This window comes from Alligator mississippiensis, chromosome 2 (assembly GCF_030867095.1).
Source record: "Alligator mississippiensis isolate rAllMis1 chromosome 2, rAllMis1, whole genome shotgun sequence".
Taxonomy (NCBI): domain Eukaryota; kingdom Metazoa; phylum Chordata; order Crocodylia; family Alligatoridae; genus Alligator; species Alligator mississippiensis.
In genome coordinates, this window is record NC_081825.1 from 304,106,842 (window position 1) to 304,120,837 (window position 13,996).

The following is a 13,996-nucleotide window of genomic DNA, read 5'->3' on the forward strand; positions in this document are numbered from 1 at the left end:
AAGATGTCATGATGACAACTGTATGTAGAGTGAATGGGAAAATGAGGGACAGTCACAGGTTTAAGCAAATAAAGAGCTCCTCTCCAGAGTGACCTACAAGTTACACTGACACGTAGCCGAAGGAAAGCAGTATCTGACTGGTGGGGGCAGAAAATTCACAGAAAACGGGGACCTGTTAGTACTCCCCTTTACATCTGTTATCACTGCATCTCATCTCTACCTTCGCACTTCTGGGATTTCAGACCGTTCTGTCCTCAAGCTTATGCCAAGATCTCCGAGCGGAAGTACATGTCAAAGCAAGCTTACTGACTCGTCAGGTTCAGGTAAATACAGCATTTCCATTTTCCCCTTGAAACTAAAATGACTTTGAATTTAAGACAACCCCCATAACTAGGCTCTAGAAAATTCTGAAGATTATAAATGTGTTTCAGTTTCCCAGGTCTAGAATCTAGTGATTGGAGGATCCTTTTAAATTCATCCACCACTGCCACAGGAAAAGCAGGTGGTGGGGGGCAGGCAGTCTGCCCCACACCCCTTGTCTGTCCCACCCCCCCAATCCCTCTGCCACTTGTCCGCCTCTTGTGCCTGCTCCCCTACCACCAGCTGCTTACTTTTGCAGCTGCTCTAGCTCCATCTCTGCTGGGCACATGGAGCACCAGGCCAGGAAGTAGTGGTGGCCCTTCTCCTGCGTGCCCCCTTGCACTGTGCACCCCCTTCTTCCATGCTTCCCCTATTTCATGACCATTTCCCCACCACATGGGCCACCCTGGCCCCGTCCAGAGCTGTAGTAGCTGCTTGCCTGGCCTGCACCTGAATCGAAGGGGAGGTGGGGGTCATCTTAGATTTGAGTAAGAGCAGTACTCTTCAGGAAAAGGAACCTTCTAAGGTTGATCTACACAGTCTGGAAATTAATTTTACTGTCACTAAAACCACCTACAATGACCAGAGTAAATGTTAGGTCTTCACTGCACTGTCCTTTCATGTAAACAGTGAAGTACTACTCTAGCCTGAAGAGCTAAGGAAACACTAGATCACCCTTTCCCATATGCATGGCTGTTTAATCACTGAGTGAGTGCAAAGCAGGAAGCTGAATGCCTCCATTTAAAATGAATCTTGTGAACGCAGAAGAGATGTACAAACAGGCTACCATCTCCTGTAAGGCAGTCTAAACCCACGTGCGCTGAGGCCGTCCTTGTGTCTCAAGTGCAGGTCACTGACTTGGAAGCAGGATTTCTACAGGTAGTTACCCAGGTTTCAGAAGAGTAGAGAACACAAAGCTGGAAGCTCATTAACAAACAGATACAGCAATGACAACTCAGGAGGGCCTATCACGAGGAAGCCATCACTGGCCAGGAAGGGTTGAGGCCTGTATGCGGGAAGTGGGGCTGGTGGCTTTTAGCATGGAAAGCAGCTAAGTAAGGAGGAATCGTTTTCCTTTAGCTTGACACGGGGGCTCTTCCTCAGGTGTCTGAGCGCTGTGCTCATCACGAAGCCTTGAGCGCCTGCCGGCCTGCATCCCACAAGGTGACTGACATCTGTCATGCTCTTGCCTTCTCTCGAGGGAACCTGTGCGTGCTGTGGTGCCTCTCAAATACACGTGTTCGTGACGGCAAGGGAAAAGAAATGTGGGAAGTGTTGAGGTCTGAAGTAGTCGCTAGCTTCTGCACTTGTTTGAAGCCAGACTTCTCCCCACCATGGAGAGGAGGGAAGTTGTTTGGCCACAGGCTCATCCCAGAGCTGGAGGCAGTGTGGGTAGCCTGAGCCTGGCTCGCTGAGTGTTGTGAAGATGGGTTTGAATGGGTAGTCTGCGAGGGGAGGGGAGATTGAATGTGTTCACAGCAAACCAGTGGTTCCCAGCCTTTTTGCATTTAGATGCCCCTTGTAGATGCCAGTTTTTAGCTTTCACGTGTCTTGGCTATGGGAACAATCAATACTAGCACAATTCTACTGAGAAGAGGCGAGGGAGCCCGCCGCGGGGGCAGAATGTTCCTGGCACCGTAGATTCCTATTTGAAATGGCCGGGTTGGTCTTGTGAGTCGCATAATGCTAATAGTGCACAGCACCCTTCAAAGGACCTTGCGTCCCCTGGCCAGGGTGCTGTGACACCCTGGTTGAGAAGCCCTGCAGTAGACTGTTGGCGGGCTGCGATGGTTAGCAAACGCAGAGACCATGCCTGAGCATGTTGCATTGCTGGCATCCAGCCGGGAAGTGCCATGGGGGTGAGTAACTGATGCCAGTGCAGCTGGAGTATCCTGAGCAGCCGGAAGTGGTAGAAACCATTGCTCACAGATGCAACGCGGAAGGGTTGTTCCTGAGACTGCCAGAAGCCCTGCTGTGCTGCGAGCTGGATGGGCCAGCGTGAGAGGTTGTGCTGGACCTGAAGACTCCTCCGAATGCTGCCTGACACCCGTCAGCGCTATGCCAGCCTTACTCAAGGTCACTTTCAACCAGCTGAGGTCACCCTTGAGCTGAGTGCAGCTGTGAGTAGCTATACAAGGCGTGTGGCACCTGGCACGGGAGGCCCCTCCTGACCTCAGGTTGTGGAACAGAAACTCTCAAAGAAAACAGAAACTGGCAAAACCTGCTGTGTTCTCACTGCAGCCACTTACATTATGCCACATGCTTCTGGGAGAGCTTTGCATGAACACAATGTACAGCCCTATTCGGGTTGTTGTACTGAGATACAGCACTAAAAGCCCCGGACAGGTGATCAGATCTGAACCCAAGGGATCAGATATGACTTTGGCTTTTCACTTCTCTCACTCAGGCTTATGGGACTCCTTTAGTCTTTCTTCCCCCTCATCTTTACTTTTTGACTTGAGTGTCACAAGGTGAAGGCAAAGGAAATAATTTCTTCAAAGCATGAGGAAAATTGGCTGGGTGCCTTAGAGCCAGGAGTCACTAGAAAGCTCCCCTGCACAGGGAAATACTCTGGTGGCAGCTCACTTGTTTGCACTACAGCTGGAAGTGTAAGCACCCACATTTTTGCATAAGGGGGCTATTTTGAAATTCTTCAGAATAAGCCTCGGTTTGAAAGCAACCTGTCAAATCTCTCTAGTTAAGGATAATGTAATGAGTAGCTACGGTTTTGTTCCCTTTTGACTTTAAAGTAGCACCAAAGGAGTTAAACCCAATGAAAACAAACCATTTTGTCCATAAAGACTGATTGTGTCGGCACAGGGATTTGCACAGGTGTTTGGCCACTTTCTCTCCGATTTGTCCAGCTTATCTGTTGATGTGGTACATGAATGCCTCTTGCAAAGTGGAGAAGTTCTGTTAGCCCCTGTTGAGATTGTGCTGCAATTTCCACCAATTCATCCAAGGTCAAACAAAAAACAGAGCCAGGATCTCCAGAGCTCCTTACTGTTTTCTTTGGGGCATGAAGTATTAACAAGTATGGAAATAACCGAGGCTACTCACAAACCTCATCAGGGAATCGTAGAAAATAGGGGCTGGAAGAGACCCCAGGAGGTCACATTCAGTCCAACCCTCTGCTCACAGCAGGACCAGTCCCAACTACATCATTCCAGCCAGTGCTTTGTCAAGCCGAGCCTGAAAACCTCCAAGGACAGAGATTTCACCACCTCTCAGGGGAGCCTGTTCCAGTGCTTCACCACCTCCTAGTGAGAAAGTTTTTCCTAATATCCAACCTAAACCTTCCTTGCTGCAGCTTGAGCCCATTGCTCCTTGTCCTGTCGTCTGCCCCCACTGAGACCAGCCCAGCTCCATCCTCTTTGCAGCCCCCCTGCAGGGAGTTAAAGGCTGCTATCAAACCCCCCTCGGTCCTCTCTTCTCCACACTAAAGAAGCCCCGTTCCCTCGGCCTCTCCTCCGAAGTCATGTGCACCATGACGTATCTGTGTATACGATCTCTTCCACACACTAAGTGTACCCCCAGAACTCAACACCACAGGGGCAGAGAGGAGGTAGCAATAATCTGCCAAGACACTGAGGAGGCAGCATGGGTTTTGACTGTAAGTTGCATGGAAAAAAGTGAGCAGCAGGCCCTGATAAATGGAATGAAAAGCAGGGGAGCTTCATGGCCCGAGGGGGAGTCAGCTGGAATGCAGCACTGCCAGCAGACCTTTCCACAAGCTTCTGGCTGAAGCCTGACAGCGCTGCTGTTTGCAGAGTGGCAGCAATCGTAGATGATGATAGCAAAGGCACTGCCCTTGTAAATGGGCATTAGGTATGTCCACAACAAAAGCTAGCCATTTCAGTTTACACGTAACTATTAGGCTTACAAAGTTAGCATGCACATATGCAGAGGTAGCACAAACCCAGACTCCCTCAGGTACCTCTGAAGCGTTGCAATGCTCTGGCATTCCTTAGCACCTGCGGAGACTGGGGAAGGGGCAGGTAACACCAGGAGGCATGCGAGCTGGAAAGCTATTGCTTCATGGACTGAAGGTTTACAGCACTAGGTATAAATGCTGCTGCTGAAGATTCCTCCTGGGGAAAAGCCCTGGGTCTCTTTGCTACAGCTGGTCTTCCCTGGCTTAAGACCCACTTAAAGCAGCTCTTCATAAATTCCTTCCCCAGTGTTCTCTCCTCTTGCTTGCAGCTAGCATGCAGCTTACCAGTTCTGGCAGCAGATTAGAGCACCTGCGTGTGATCTCTAGGTGAGCTATCTGGCTAGCTATATGGGGACAGCACCCTAGCAGCTGCAGCACAAGAAGCACTCTGATAGCTGCTGGGCCTATTCGTGGCTCATGGGGGTGTCCCACCCATTTGAGTGTGCTGCATTGCACAGCAGTACCTATGCACAGGAGTAGTATTGTGTTGTGCAGGACATGGGGCACCTGCTTCCCCCTGAGCTACTCAAGCAGCAAAGAGAAGGCAGGGCTCTATGCTACAGGAGGTGGGTGCAGAGCACTTCAACAGGGAAGTTTCATGGGGGCTGATGTGAAAAGAGCAGGGAGTCTCAGAAAAGTGCAGGGATAGTAGGAACTCCCTGGAGAGGAGATGAACTACTAGAAAGCTGAGGGGGAAGGAGATGAGCTGAAGAGGCAATATAAGAAATTGCGATTGAAATAAGATAAGAAATTGGGATGAATTAGCGCTCCTGCTTGCACTAAACACCTATGACTTAGTGGGGCTAACAGAGACCTGGTGGGATTCATCCCATGACTGGGCGGTACATATTGAGGGCTATAGATTGTATAGAAAGGACAGGTCGGGGAAGAAAGGGGTGGGGGGGGTTGCACTTTATGTCAGTGAGCAATATACATCAACCCTCATCAAGACAGAATCAAAGGTTGAGGAAGTAGAAGGATTGTGGGTTAGGCTACATGGGGGGGCAAGGAGAAAGGGATTTGGTGGTAGGGGTCTGCTACAGACCCCCACACCAACGGGAAGAAATAGATGCGGGGCTCCTGAGGCAACTCTCGGAGACCATAAAAGCTAAAGAGGCGGTAGTCATGAGGGACCTAAACTACCCGGACATCTGCTGGGAGACGCAGACAGCAAGGTCCCATCGCTCACGCAGGTTTCTAACCTGTGTACAGGACCTCCACCTGACACAGGAGGTGCATGGTCCCACTAGGGGGAATGCCATACTGGATCTGGTATTGGCAACAGGAGATGACATGATAGGGGACCTCCAGATCGGTAGCCATTTGGGAGACAGCGATCACCTTATAATAGAATTCAACATAAGACGTCGAGTGGGTAAGGTAACTAGTAGGGTGAAAGTGCTAGACTTTAGGAAAGCTGATCTCATTGCACTCAGGCGATTAGTCAAGGATGCACTGCAGAGTAGGAGATTTGAAGGGATGGGAGCCCAAGAAGGGTGGCTGTGCCTAAAGGAAACGATCCTTCGGGCACAAAGCAAGACGATCCCCGAGCGAGGCAAAAAAGGGAAAGGGGCCAGGAGGCTTCCATGGCTGACCAGAGAAATCCAGGGCAGCCTAAGGACCAAAAGGGGAGCACATAAAAAGTGGAAACAGGGTGAGATCACTAAAGATGAATATACCTCCTCTGCTCGTGCTTGTAGGGAGGCAGTTAGGCGGGCCAAAGCGACCATGGAGCTGAGGATGGCAACCCAAGTAAAAGACAACAAGAAATTGTTTTTTAGATATATTGGAAGTAAAAGGAAGGCCCAGGAAGGAATAGGACCACTGCTAAATGGGCAGAAACAATTGGTGACGGACGGGGGGGACAAGGCTGAACTCCTCGAGTTCTTTGCCTCAGTGTTCCTAAGCGAGGGGCACGACAAGTCTCTCACTGGGGTTGTAGAGAGGCAGCAGCAAGGCGCCAGACTGCCATGCGTAGACCCTGAGGTGGTGCAGAGTCACTTGGAAGAACAGGATGCCTTTAAGTCGGCAGGCCCGGATGGCTCCATCCGAGGGTGCTGAAGGCACTGGCCAACATCATTGCAGAGCCACTGGCAGGAATATTCGAACGCTCGTGGCACACGGGCCAAGTCCCGGAGGACTGGAAAAGGGATAACGTGGTCCCCATTTTCAAGAAGGGGAGGAAGGAGGACCCGGGCAACTATAGGCCAGTCAGTCTCACCTCCATCCTTGGTAAAGTCTTTGAAAAAATTATCAAGGCTCACATTTGTGAGAGCCCGGCAGGGCAAATTATGCTGAGGGGAAACCAGCACGGGTTTGTGGCGGGCAAATCGTGCCTGACCAACCTAGTCTCTTTCTATGACCAGGTTACGAAACGCCTGGACACAGGAGGAGGGGTGGATGTCGTATACTTAGACTTCAGGAAGGCCTTCGATACGGTATCCCACCCCATACTGGTGAACAAGCTAAGAGGCTGTGATGTGGATGACTGCACAGTCCGGTGGGTAGCGAATTGGCTAGAGGGTCGCACCCAAAGAGTCGTGGTGGATGGGTCGGTCTCGACCTGGAAGGATGTGGGCAGTGGGGTCCCGCAGGGCTCAGTCCTTGGACCGATACTCTTTAATGTCTTCATCAGCGACTTGGACGTGGGAGTGAAATGTACTCTGTCCAAGTCTGCAGATGACACAAAGCTATGGGGAGAAGTGGACACGCCGGGGGGCAGGGAACAGCTGCAGGCAGACCTGGACAGGTTGGACAAGTGGGCAGAAAACAACAGGATGCAGTTCAACAAGGAGAAATGCAAAGTGCTGCACCTAGGGAGGAAAAATGTCCAGCACACCTACAGCCTAGGGAATGACCTGCTGGGTGGCACAGAGGTGGAAAGGGATCTTGGAGTCCTAGTGGACTCCAAGATGAACATGAGCCGGCAGTGTGACGAAGCCATCAGAAAAGCCAATGGCACTTTATCATGCATCAGCAGATGCATGACGAATAGGTCCAAGGAGGTGATACTTCCCCTCTATCGGGCGCTGGTCAGACCGCAGTTGGAGTACTGCGTGCAATTCTGGGCGCCACACTTCAAGAAGGATGCGGATAACCTGGAGAGGGTCCGGAGAAGGGCAACTCGTATGGTTAAGGGCTTGCAGACCAGGCCCTACGAGGAGAGACTAGAGAACCTGGACCTTTTCAGCCTCCGCAAGAGAAGGTTGAGAGGCGACCTTGTAGCTGCCTAGAAGTTCATCACGGGGGCACAGAAGGGAATTGGTGAGTACTTATTCACCAAGGCGCCCCCGGGGGTTACAAGAAACAATGGCCACAAGCTAGCAGAGAGCAGATTTAGACTGGACATTAGGAAGAATTTCTTCACAGTTCGAGTGGCCAAGGTCTGGAACAGGCTCCCAAGGGAGGTGGTGCTCTCCCCTACCCTGGGGGTCTTCAAGAGGAGGCTAGATGAGTATCTAGCTGGGGTCATCTAGACCCAGCACTCTTTCCTGCTTATGCAGGGGTCGGACTCGATGATCTATTGAGGTCCCTTCCGACCCTAACATCTATGAATCTATGAAAGCATGAGGGGCAGGCTTCAGCTACTGCTGCCCCACTGGCTCCCAGCATGGGAGGGCCAGGATTGCTTCCTGGGGCGAGCCTGTTGGTGAGAGGTCAGGCCTTGCCTTTCAGTGAAATCTCAAAGGGCAACCTGGGTACTTGCTGCTGCCTCCAGGTACTTAGACGTAAGGGCTCCACATCCCTTCAGAGCACCGCTGAACTCTAAACGCCTGGAAACAAGACATAGAATTGAGGCGCACACCACCCTGGCAGCACCACTGTGCTCAGCCTCCTGGATCGGGCAGTGGCCCCTGGGAATGGTCTGGTGTGTGTCCTCAGCAGACACAAAACACTAGCAGGTGACAATGTGTGGTGGTTACCTGCCTTTGCCGTGCTGGGTGTAGCTGTGCTTAGAGAGAGAGGAGTCTTTTGGGGCAAATGGAAAGAGCTGTCAGCCCAGTGTGAGGAGCGGTACATACTGGCTCTTTGGCATCGCGGCTGCCTTGTTTCAGCGCCAAGCTCTGTGGGCTGTCAGCAGTGGGTACAGCAGTCTCCCTGGCCTGGGGGCTGTCAGCAGCATGGTGTGGGACTGCTGTTTCCAGGGTCCTTCTGTACAGGCTTTTAGACCACGCTCATCCTCCCTGAGTTGCCACTTGCCAGTAGAGCATGAAATCACACAATTAACACCCATTGGCAGGCACTCGTTCTCTCGTCCTCTCCCCAAGAGATGAAGCACACGTTGGGCAGTTTGTTTCCCCCTGATCTTCGCCTGGTCACACACACTGCAACGCGAGGCCAAGGTCTTGCCCTAGGGCTCCTTGGGCCAGGGTGAAGGGACAGGAATATTCATCTGGCACAGAGTGGTGCTGGCGCAGGCAGCTCCCACTCACTACGCATGACCCAAACCCGTGGTCTGACACAGGCCAGCACACTACGCTTTATACTATAGTGCACACATTCCCAGAGTGCTTTGCAGCATCAGAATAAGCCTGAGGTCTTACTTTCACGATGTAAAATGCCCCTTCCCTCCCATCCACAGGGATCAACCTCTTGCCCAGGCTAAGTGGTGCTTTCAGCCCAGGCTGGTAACATGCCCCACTGCAGTGAGGGGCCAGGATCTCACAAATGCTGACAATCCTCCAATGCCCATCCCATGTTCCCCCATCTCCTGAGGACACTCAGGTTCTCCCACAACTTGCTGGGAAGGAATTAAACCAGCTCTGCTTGGGCAGCACAAAGGACCCAGGGCCAAAAAGGCCTAAGAATGGGCTAGGCAGAGCACAGCAGTGGGACAACGGAGACATGATGGTGTAGGGAATGGTTCTGCAGTGTGGCTTTGGAGTCTGTGCTAGTGGTACAGGTCAAGAGAAGGGCAACAAGGATAATGAGTGCTATGGAGGAACTTCTGTGTAAGGGGAGACTAATGAGGCCAGGCCTGTACAGTTTAGATAAGAGATGCTTGAGGGGGAGCATGATACAGGTTTACAGGCTGAGAAGGTCGATAGGGAGTTATTATTGACTGTCTTACCAGAGAAGAGCTAGGGGTCACATGAAACTAGTAGTAAGTTCAAAATGAACACAAGGAAGTTCTGTTTCACCCAGGTGGCATTAAAGTGTGGAGCTCATTGCAATCAGAGGTGGTGGATGCTGACTCAGAAAGCCTGAGTCAAGCAGGGACTAGACACATTGCTGGAGGAAAGGGACACCAGGAGCTAATGAGCAGGGAGTGAGGGGCACAGCCTCTGAATCAGAACTTCCTGGACCTTAAAGGCTGGAGGCTGCAAGGGAGAGAGGAACAGGGGAAGACCCTGGTCAGACCCAGGTCACTCTCTTTCAGCATCCACTCTCTGCAGCTGTTACACGGGCCTATTTGTTATGCCATTGGTGTGGGCCTAGGTCCACCAAGTAAAACTACAAGCCTCCTCTAAGGGGGAGGCCACTAAAGACATAACACTGATTTCTTGAGACAACTAAAGGAAAAGTAGGGACAGGAGTGAAGGTCAAAGGTCTGTAAGAGTGCACTGAAGGGAGACACTGAGCAGGGCATGCTGGACATCGCCTGCTGGCCCTCGAATGAGTCCAAAGAGCCAGTGGACACTGCTCAGTGAAACTCTGCTCAGAGAAGTAAGCGGACAAGGGACAGGAAAATGGTCACAGTCCTCGGGGGTCCTCCTGGCCAGAGCCTCCTTCTTGGTCAGGTAGATAGCTAGCTTAGCCAGAATCAGGAGGTCTGCAGCAGGACCAGGGTCTTGGGGCTTGTGGGGGCATGGATGGGGAGTGCACAAATAAACAAGTGAGAGTAGTACAGCCAGCACCTCAGCAGGAGGCAGTGAAGGGGCTGCAGCCTGGCACGCTCCAGGCAGGCATGCACCCAGGGTCTCCCCCTGCTCACAGAAGAGGCAGGTGTCTGGGGCATCCGTGAACCATGCCAGATACATGCCCGTGGTGACGGCTCCGTGCAGGAGCTGCCAGCTGAGGTATCCGGTGGTCTGTGGGATCAAGGTGAAATATATGCTCATCCACCGGGGGCCCTCATCTTCACCGAGCGTGTCCCAGGACACAAGGACAGGATGGTGGAGGGTGCAGACCACAAGCGCATAGAGCTGGCAGTGGTTTGAAAGCCTTGGTAACCCCCAGCTTGCTGAGATGGTGTGGTGGGGAGTGCCATGCAGCCTGCTGACGTAGGGACCTCCAAGGCAAGTTCTGTAGGATTTGGGGATAGCGGGGGCAGGGACTGCCCTTGCGCAGACCCTGGTCGATATAGGCGAGGGCCGTCTGGCAGGACAGCCTTGACCTCCTGGAGTGGCATCGGAGTGCATGCAGTGTGGGCAGCTCCGCGTGCCAGGCCAGTGCGGTGGGATCTGCGCACCCCTGCTCGGTATAGTCCAGGAGGTCCCCAATAGGGATGATGGGGGCGAGGACCATCCTCCGGCACCCCCCGGGCACCCCCATCACTGGCACCACCAGCTCTGGGTTTTCCAGCAGGACCCTGGCAAGGAGAGCCCCAGCGCCTGTACCTGGAGACCCCTAGGTGGCCCAGGCAGGGTGCTGAAGAGATGCCAGCGCATGGACAGGACCAGCTGATTGACGACCGGCACCTTCCCACAAAGGAAGAGGTAGTGCAGCAGGCCGCCCGCGCCTGCAGCCGCTCCGACCCCTGACCTCGTTGGTGCCAGCTCTCCGGAGTGGCTCGGGGACGGGTGGAGCGCCAGGCAGAACAGCGAGGCCCCATCCTAGCAGGCGCCCTGGGGCACCGGTGGGAGCAAACCCAGCTGCCACCTGTTGCCCACTATCAGGCCAGAGCTCGACCCAGCTGACCCGGGTAGAGGAGGCCACCAAGCGGAGCATGTCACTGGCGTACACCAACAAGACCAGCCGCACGGCCAGCTCTCGGAGCACCGGTCCTGCCGCCTGCTCGCGCACAGGAAGAGCTGGAGGGCGATGGCGTGGAGCGGCCCTGACAGCCGGCAACCTCGACGCACTCCCCGCTGGGCTGGGCCGGGCTCCGTCAGCGTCCGGGTCAGCTTGGCCACGCGCAGCGCGAGTGCCTGTGATGTACCTGCCATCACCTTCCCCTGGTCGAGGGGCAGGAGGGCGCGCGAGCGGGCGAGCGAGCTCCAGGAGGTCCCGCGCCAGGTACCGATGGCGGGAGACGGCTCTGCCTGGATCGCCGCCGGCACGGGCTCCAGGCACGGCGAGACGGCCGGCACTGCCCCGAAGGCCGTAGGGAGCAGAGAGGCAGGACGCCAGGCCGCGGGGCTCCTCCTCCCCGGGCAGCACAGGGAGCTCCCCGTCCCCGGCCGGTAGCTCAGGGGGTCAAGCCCTGCGAAGACGGACGCGGGCCTGACCTAGTCCATGGCGGCTCTCACGTTCCTACGGGCCCTGCAGGGCCGGGGGCTGGAGCGCACCCGGCGCGGAGGGACGGATGCTCCCGTGTGCTCGGCACTGCGGGGGGAGGCCGCATCCGCAGTCCTGACCAGGTGCGGCCCCCCCGACAGCAGGGCTGCGCGCACCGGCGGGGCACGGGCCTGAGGCAGCCGTGAGGAGAACGGGCGGCGCGTGACGTCACCCAACGGCCGCCCGCCGCCACGCCCTCACCTCGCACCGCCCCTCCGCAGCCGTTGAGACGTCATCAGGCGGCGCAGGGGTGCTGCCCAATAGGAGGGTGGCGCCGGCGGCTCGCGGCCAATGGCGTGCGTCCACGTGTACGGTGGGGGGGCGGGGCCATGCCGTGACAGCGCGTCCGCCTCTTCCTCCGCCGCCGCCGCCCGCCGGGGCCCCGCGCCGCCCCGGGCGCCGCCGCCATGAGGCGCTAGGCCGGGACCATGCGGCTGCGCGTGCACAAGCGCAAGGTGCTGCTGCTGGCGCTGGCGCTGGCCGCCTGCGCGCTCGCGCTGTGGGGCTCGGCCGGCCGCGCGCCCCGCCGCGACCCCCCGGCCACGGCCACGCGCCGGCCCGGCAGCCCGCCCGCCGTCGCCGCCGCCCTCAACGCCTCCGCCACCTCGGAGCCGGCCGCCGCCAGCGCCCCCGCGCCCGGCCCCGGCCCCGGCCCCGGCCCGGGCCCCACGGGCGGCGTGAACGCGACGTGGCTGCGCGCGCTCGTGTACCGGCGCAACTTCGAGCAGCGCGTGCTGGGCGCGGGCCGGTTCCCGCGCGCCGAGGTGGCGCTGGTGGTGCAGGTGCACGCGCGGGCCGAGCACCTGCGCCTGCTGCTGGGCTCGCTGCGGCGCGCGCGGGGCGTGGAGCGCGCGCTGCTGGTGCTGAGCCACGACGTGTGGTCGGCCGAGCTGGAGGCGCTGGCGCGCGCCGTGGACTTCTGCGCCGTGCTGCAGGTCTTCTTCCCCTTCAGCCTGCAGCTCTACCCCCACGAGTTCCCGGGGCGCGACCCCCGCGACTGCCCCCGCGACCTGGGCGTGGCCGCCGCCCGCCGCACCGGCTGCCTCAACGCCGCCTTCCCCGACGCCTTCGGCCACTACCGCGAGGCGCCCTTCGCCCAGGCCAAGCACCACTGGTGGTGGAAGCTGCACTTCCTGTGGGGCCGCGTGCGCGCCCTGCGCGACCTGCCCGGCCCCGTCGTCTTCCTGGAGGAGGACCACTACGTGGCGCCCGACTTCCTGCACGTGCTGGCCCACCTGCAGGGCCTGCAGCAGCGCCACTGCCCCGACTGCCAGGTGCTGGCGCTGGGCGGCTACGGGCTGCCGGGCCGGCGCCGGGGCGGCGGGGGGGAGGGCGAGGCGGCGGCGGCGTTCGCGGGCCGCGCCGACAAGGTGGAGCTGAAGACGTGGCGCTCCACGGAGCACAACATGGGCATGGCCTTCGGGCGGGACATCTACCAGCAGCTGCGGGCCTGCGCCGACGCCTTCTGCACCTACGACGACTACAACTGGGACTGGACGCTGCAGCACCTGACCGTGGCCTGCCTGCCGCGCTTCTGGAAGGTGCTGGTGCCCGAGGTGCCCCGCGTCTTCCACACTGGCGACGACTGTGGCATGCACCACAAGCAGGCCTGCCGGCCCGGCGCCCTGGTCGCCAAGGTGGATGCCCTGCTGGACGCCAACCGGCAGCACCTCTTCCCCGACGCCATGAGCATCAGCAAGCGCTACCCGCTGGCCCCTGTTGCCCCCCATGTCAAGAACGGCGGCTGGGGAGACATCCGCGACCACGAGCTCTGCAAGAGCTACCACAAGTTGCAGTGAGCTGCTGGGCCGGGGGCCCTCTCGCCTCACCCCTCTTCCTCCTCCCCCCGAGCGGGTCGGACGCTGGAGCGGGTCGGCGCATTCGTGACCTGGTTTCTGCTTTAAGAATGAATAAACGCCCGTGGCAAAGGTGCCCCAGAACTGTCCTTTGTCACGGGGCGGTGGGGGGACGTGGTGAGGCGGGGCGGGTCCTAGCCTGGGGTCGCGCTCCTGGTGCGCAACCCGCACCCAGGTGCGAAAAGCAACTTTTTGTGCGTTTACGGAAAACAAAACCCACTGTCAGCGCGCACCTTAGCTCGGGCCCGGTTTGTCCTTCCTTGGCCCTGCGCGGACAGGGAGACAGTCATTTAAAATGAACCAGACCCACCACTTTTACAGCACAGCAGCAGCAAGGGTGAGGGTTGAGCTGGGCTGACCCCTGGGCAGTTTGCAAAGGGACAGTCGTGTGTTGCTTTAAACCCCG

General features: G+C 56.9%; 1 protein-coding gene across 1 annotated transcript; it reads left to right on the forward strand.

The window, feature by feature from the left end:
- Nucleotides 1–12,070: 12,070 nt before the first annotated feature.
- MGAT2 (alpha-1,6-mannosyl-glycoprotein 2-beta-N-acetylglucosaminyltransferase) lies at nucleotides 12,071–13,666 on the forward strand. Its single transcript, XM_059723431.1, has one exon. It carries the CDS (start codon nucleotides 12,163–12,165, stop codon nucleotides 13,531–13,533), a length of 1,371 nt encoding a protein of 456 aa, XP_059579414.1. The 5' UTR covers nucleotides 12,071–12,162; the 3' UTR covers nucleotides 13,534–13,666.
- The last annotated feature ends 330 nt before the right edge of the window (nucleotides 13,667–13,996 follow it).

Bases quoted from the DNA above. Each gene is read 5' to 3' on its own strand.
- MGAT2 (XM_059723431.1), top strand. From the start codon at position 12,163: ATGCGGCTGCGCGTGCACAAGCGCAAGGTGCTGCTGCTGGCGCTGGCG.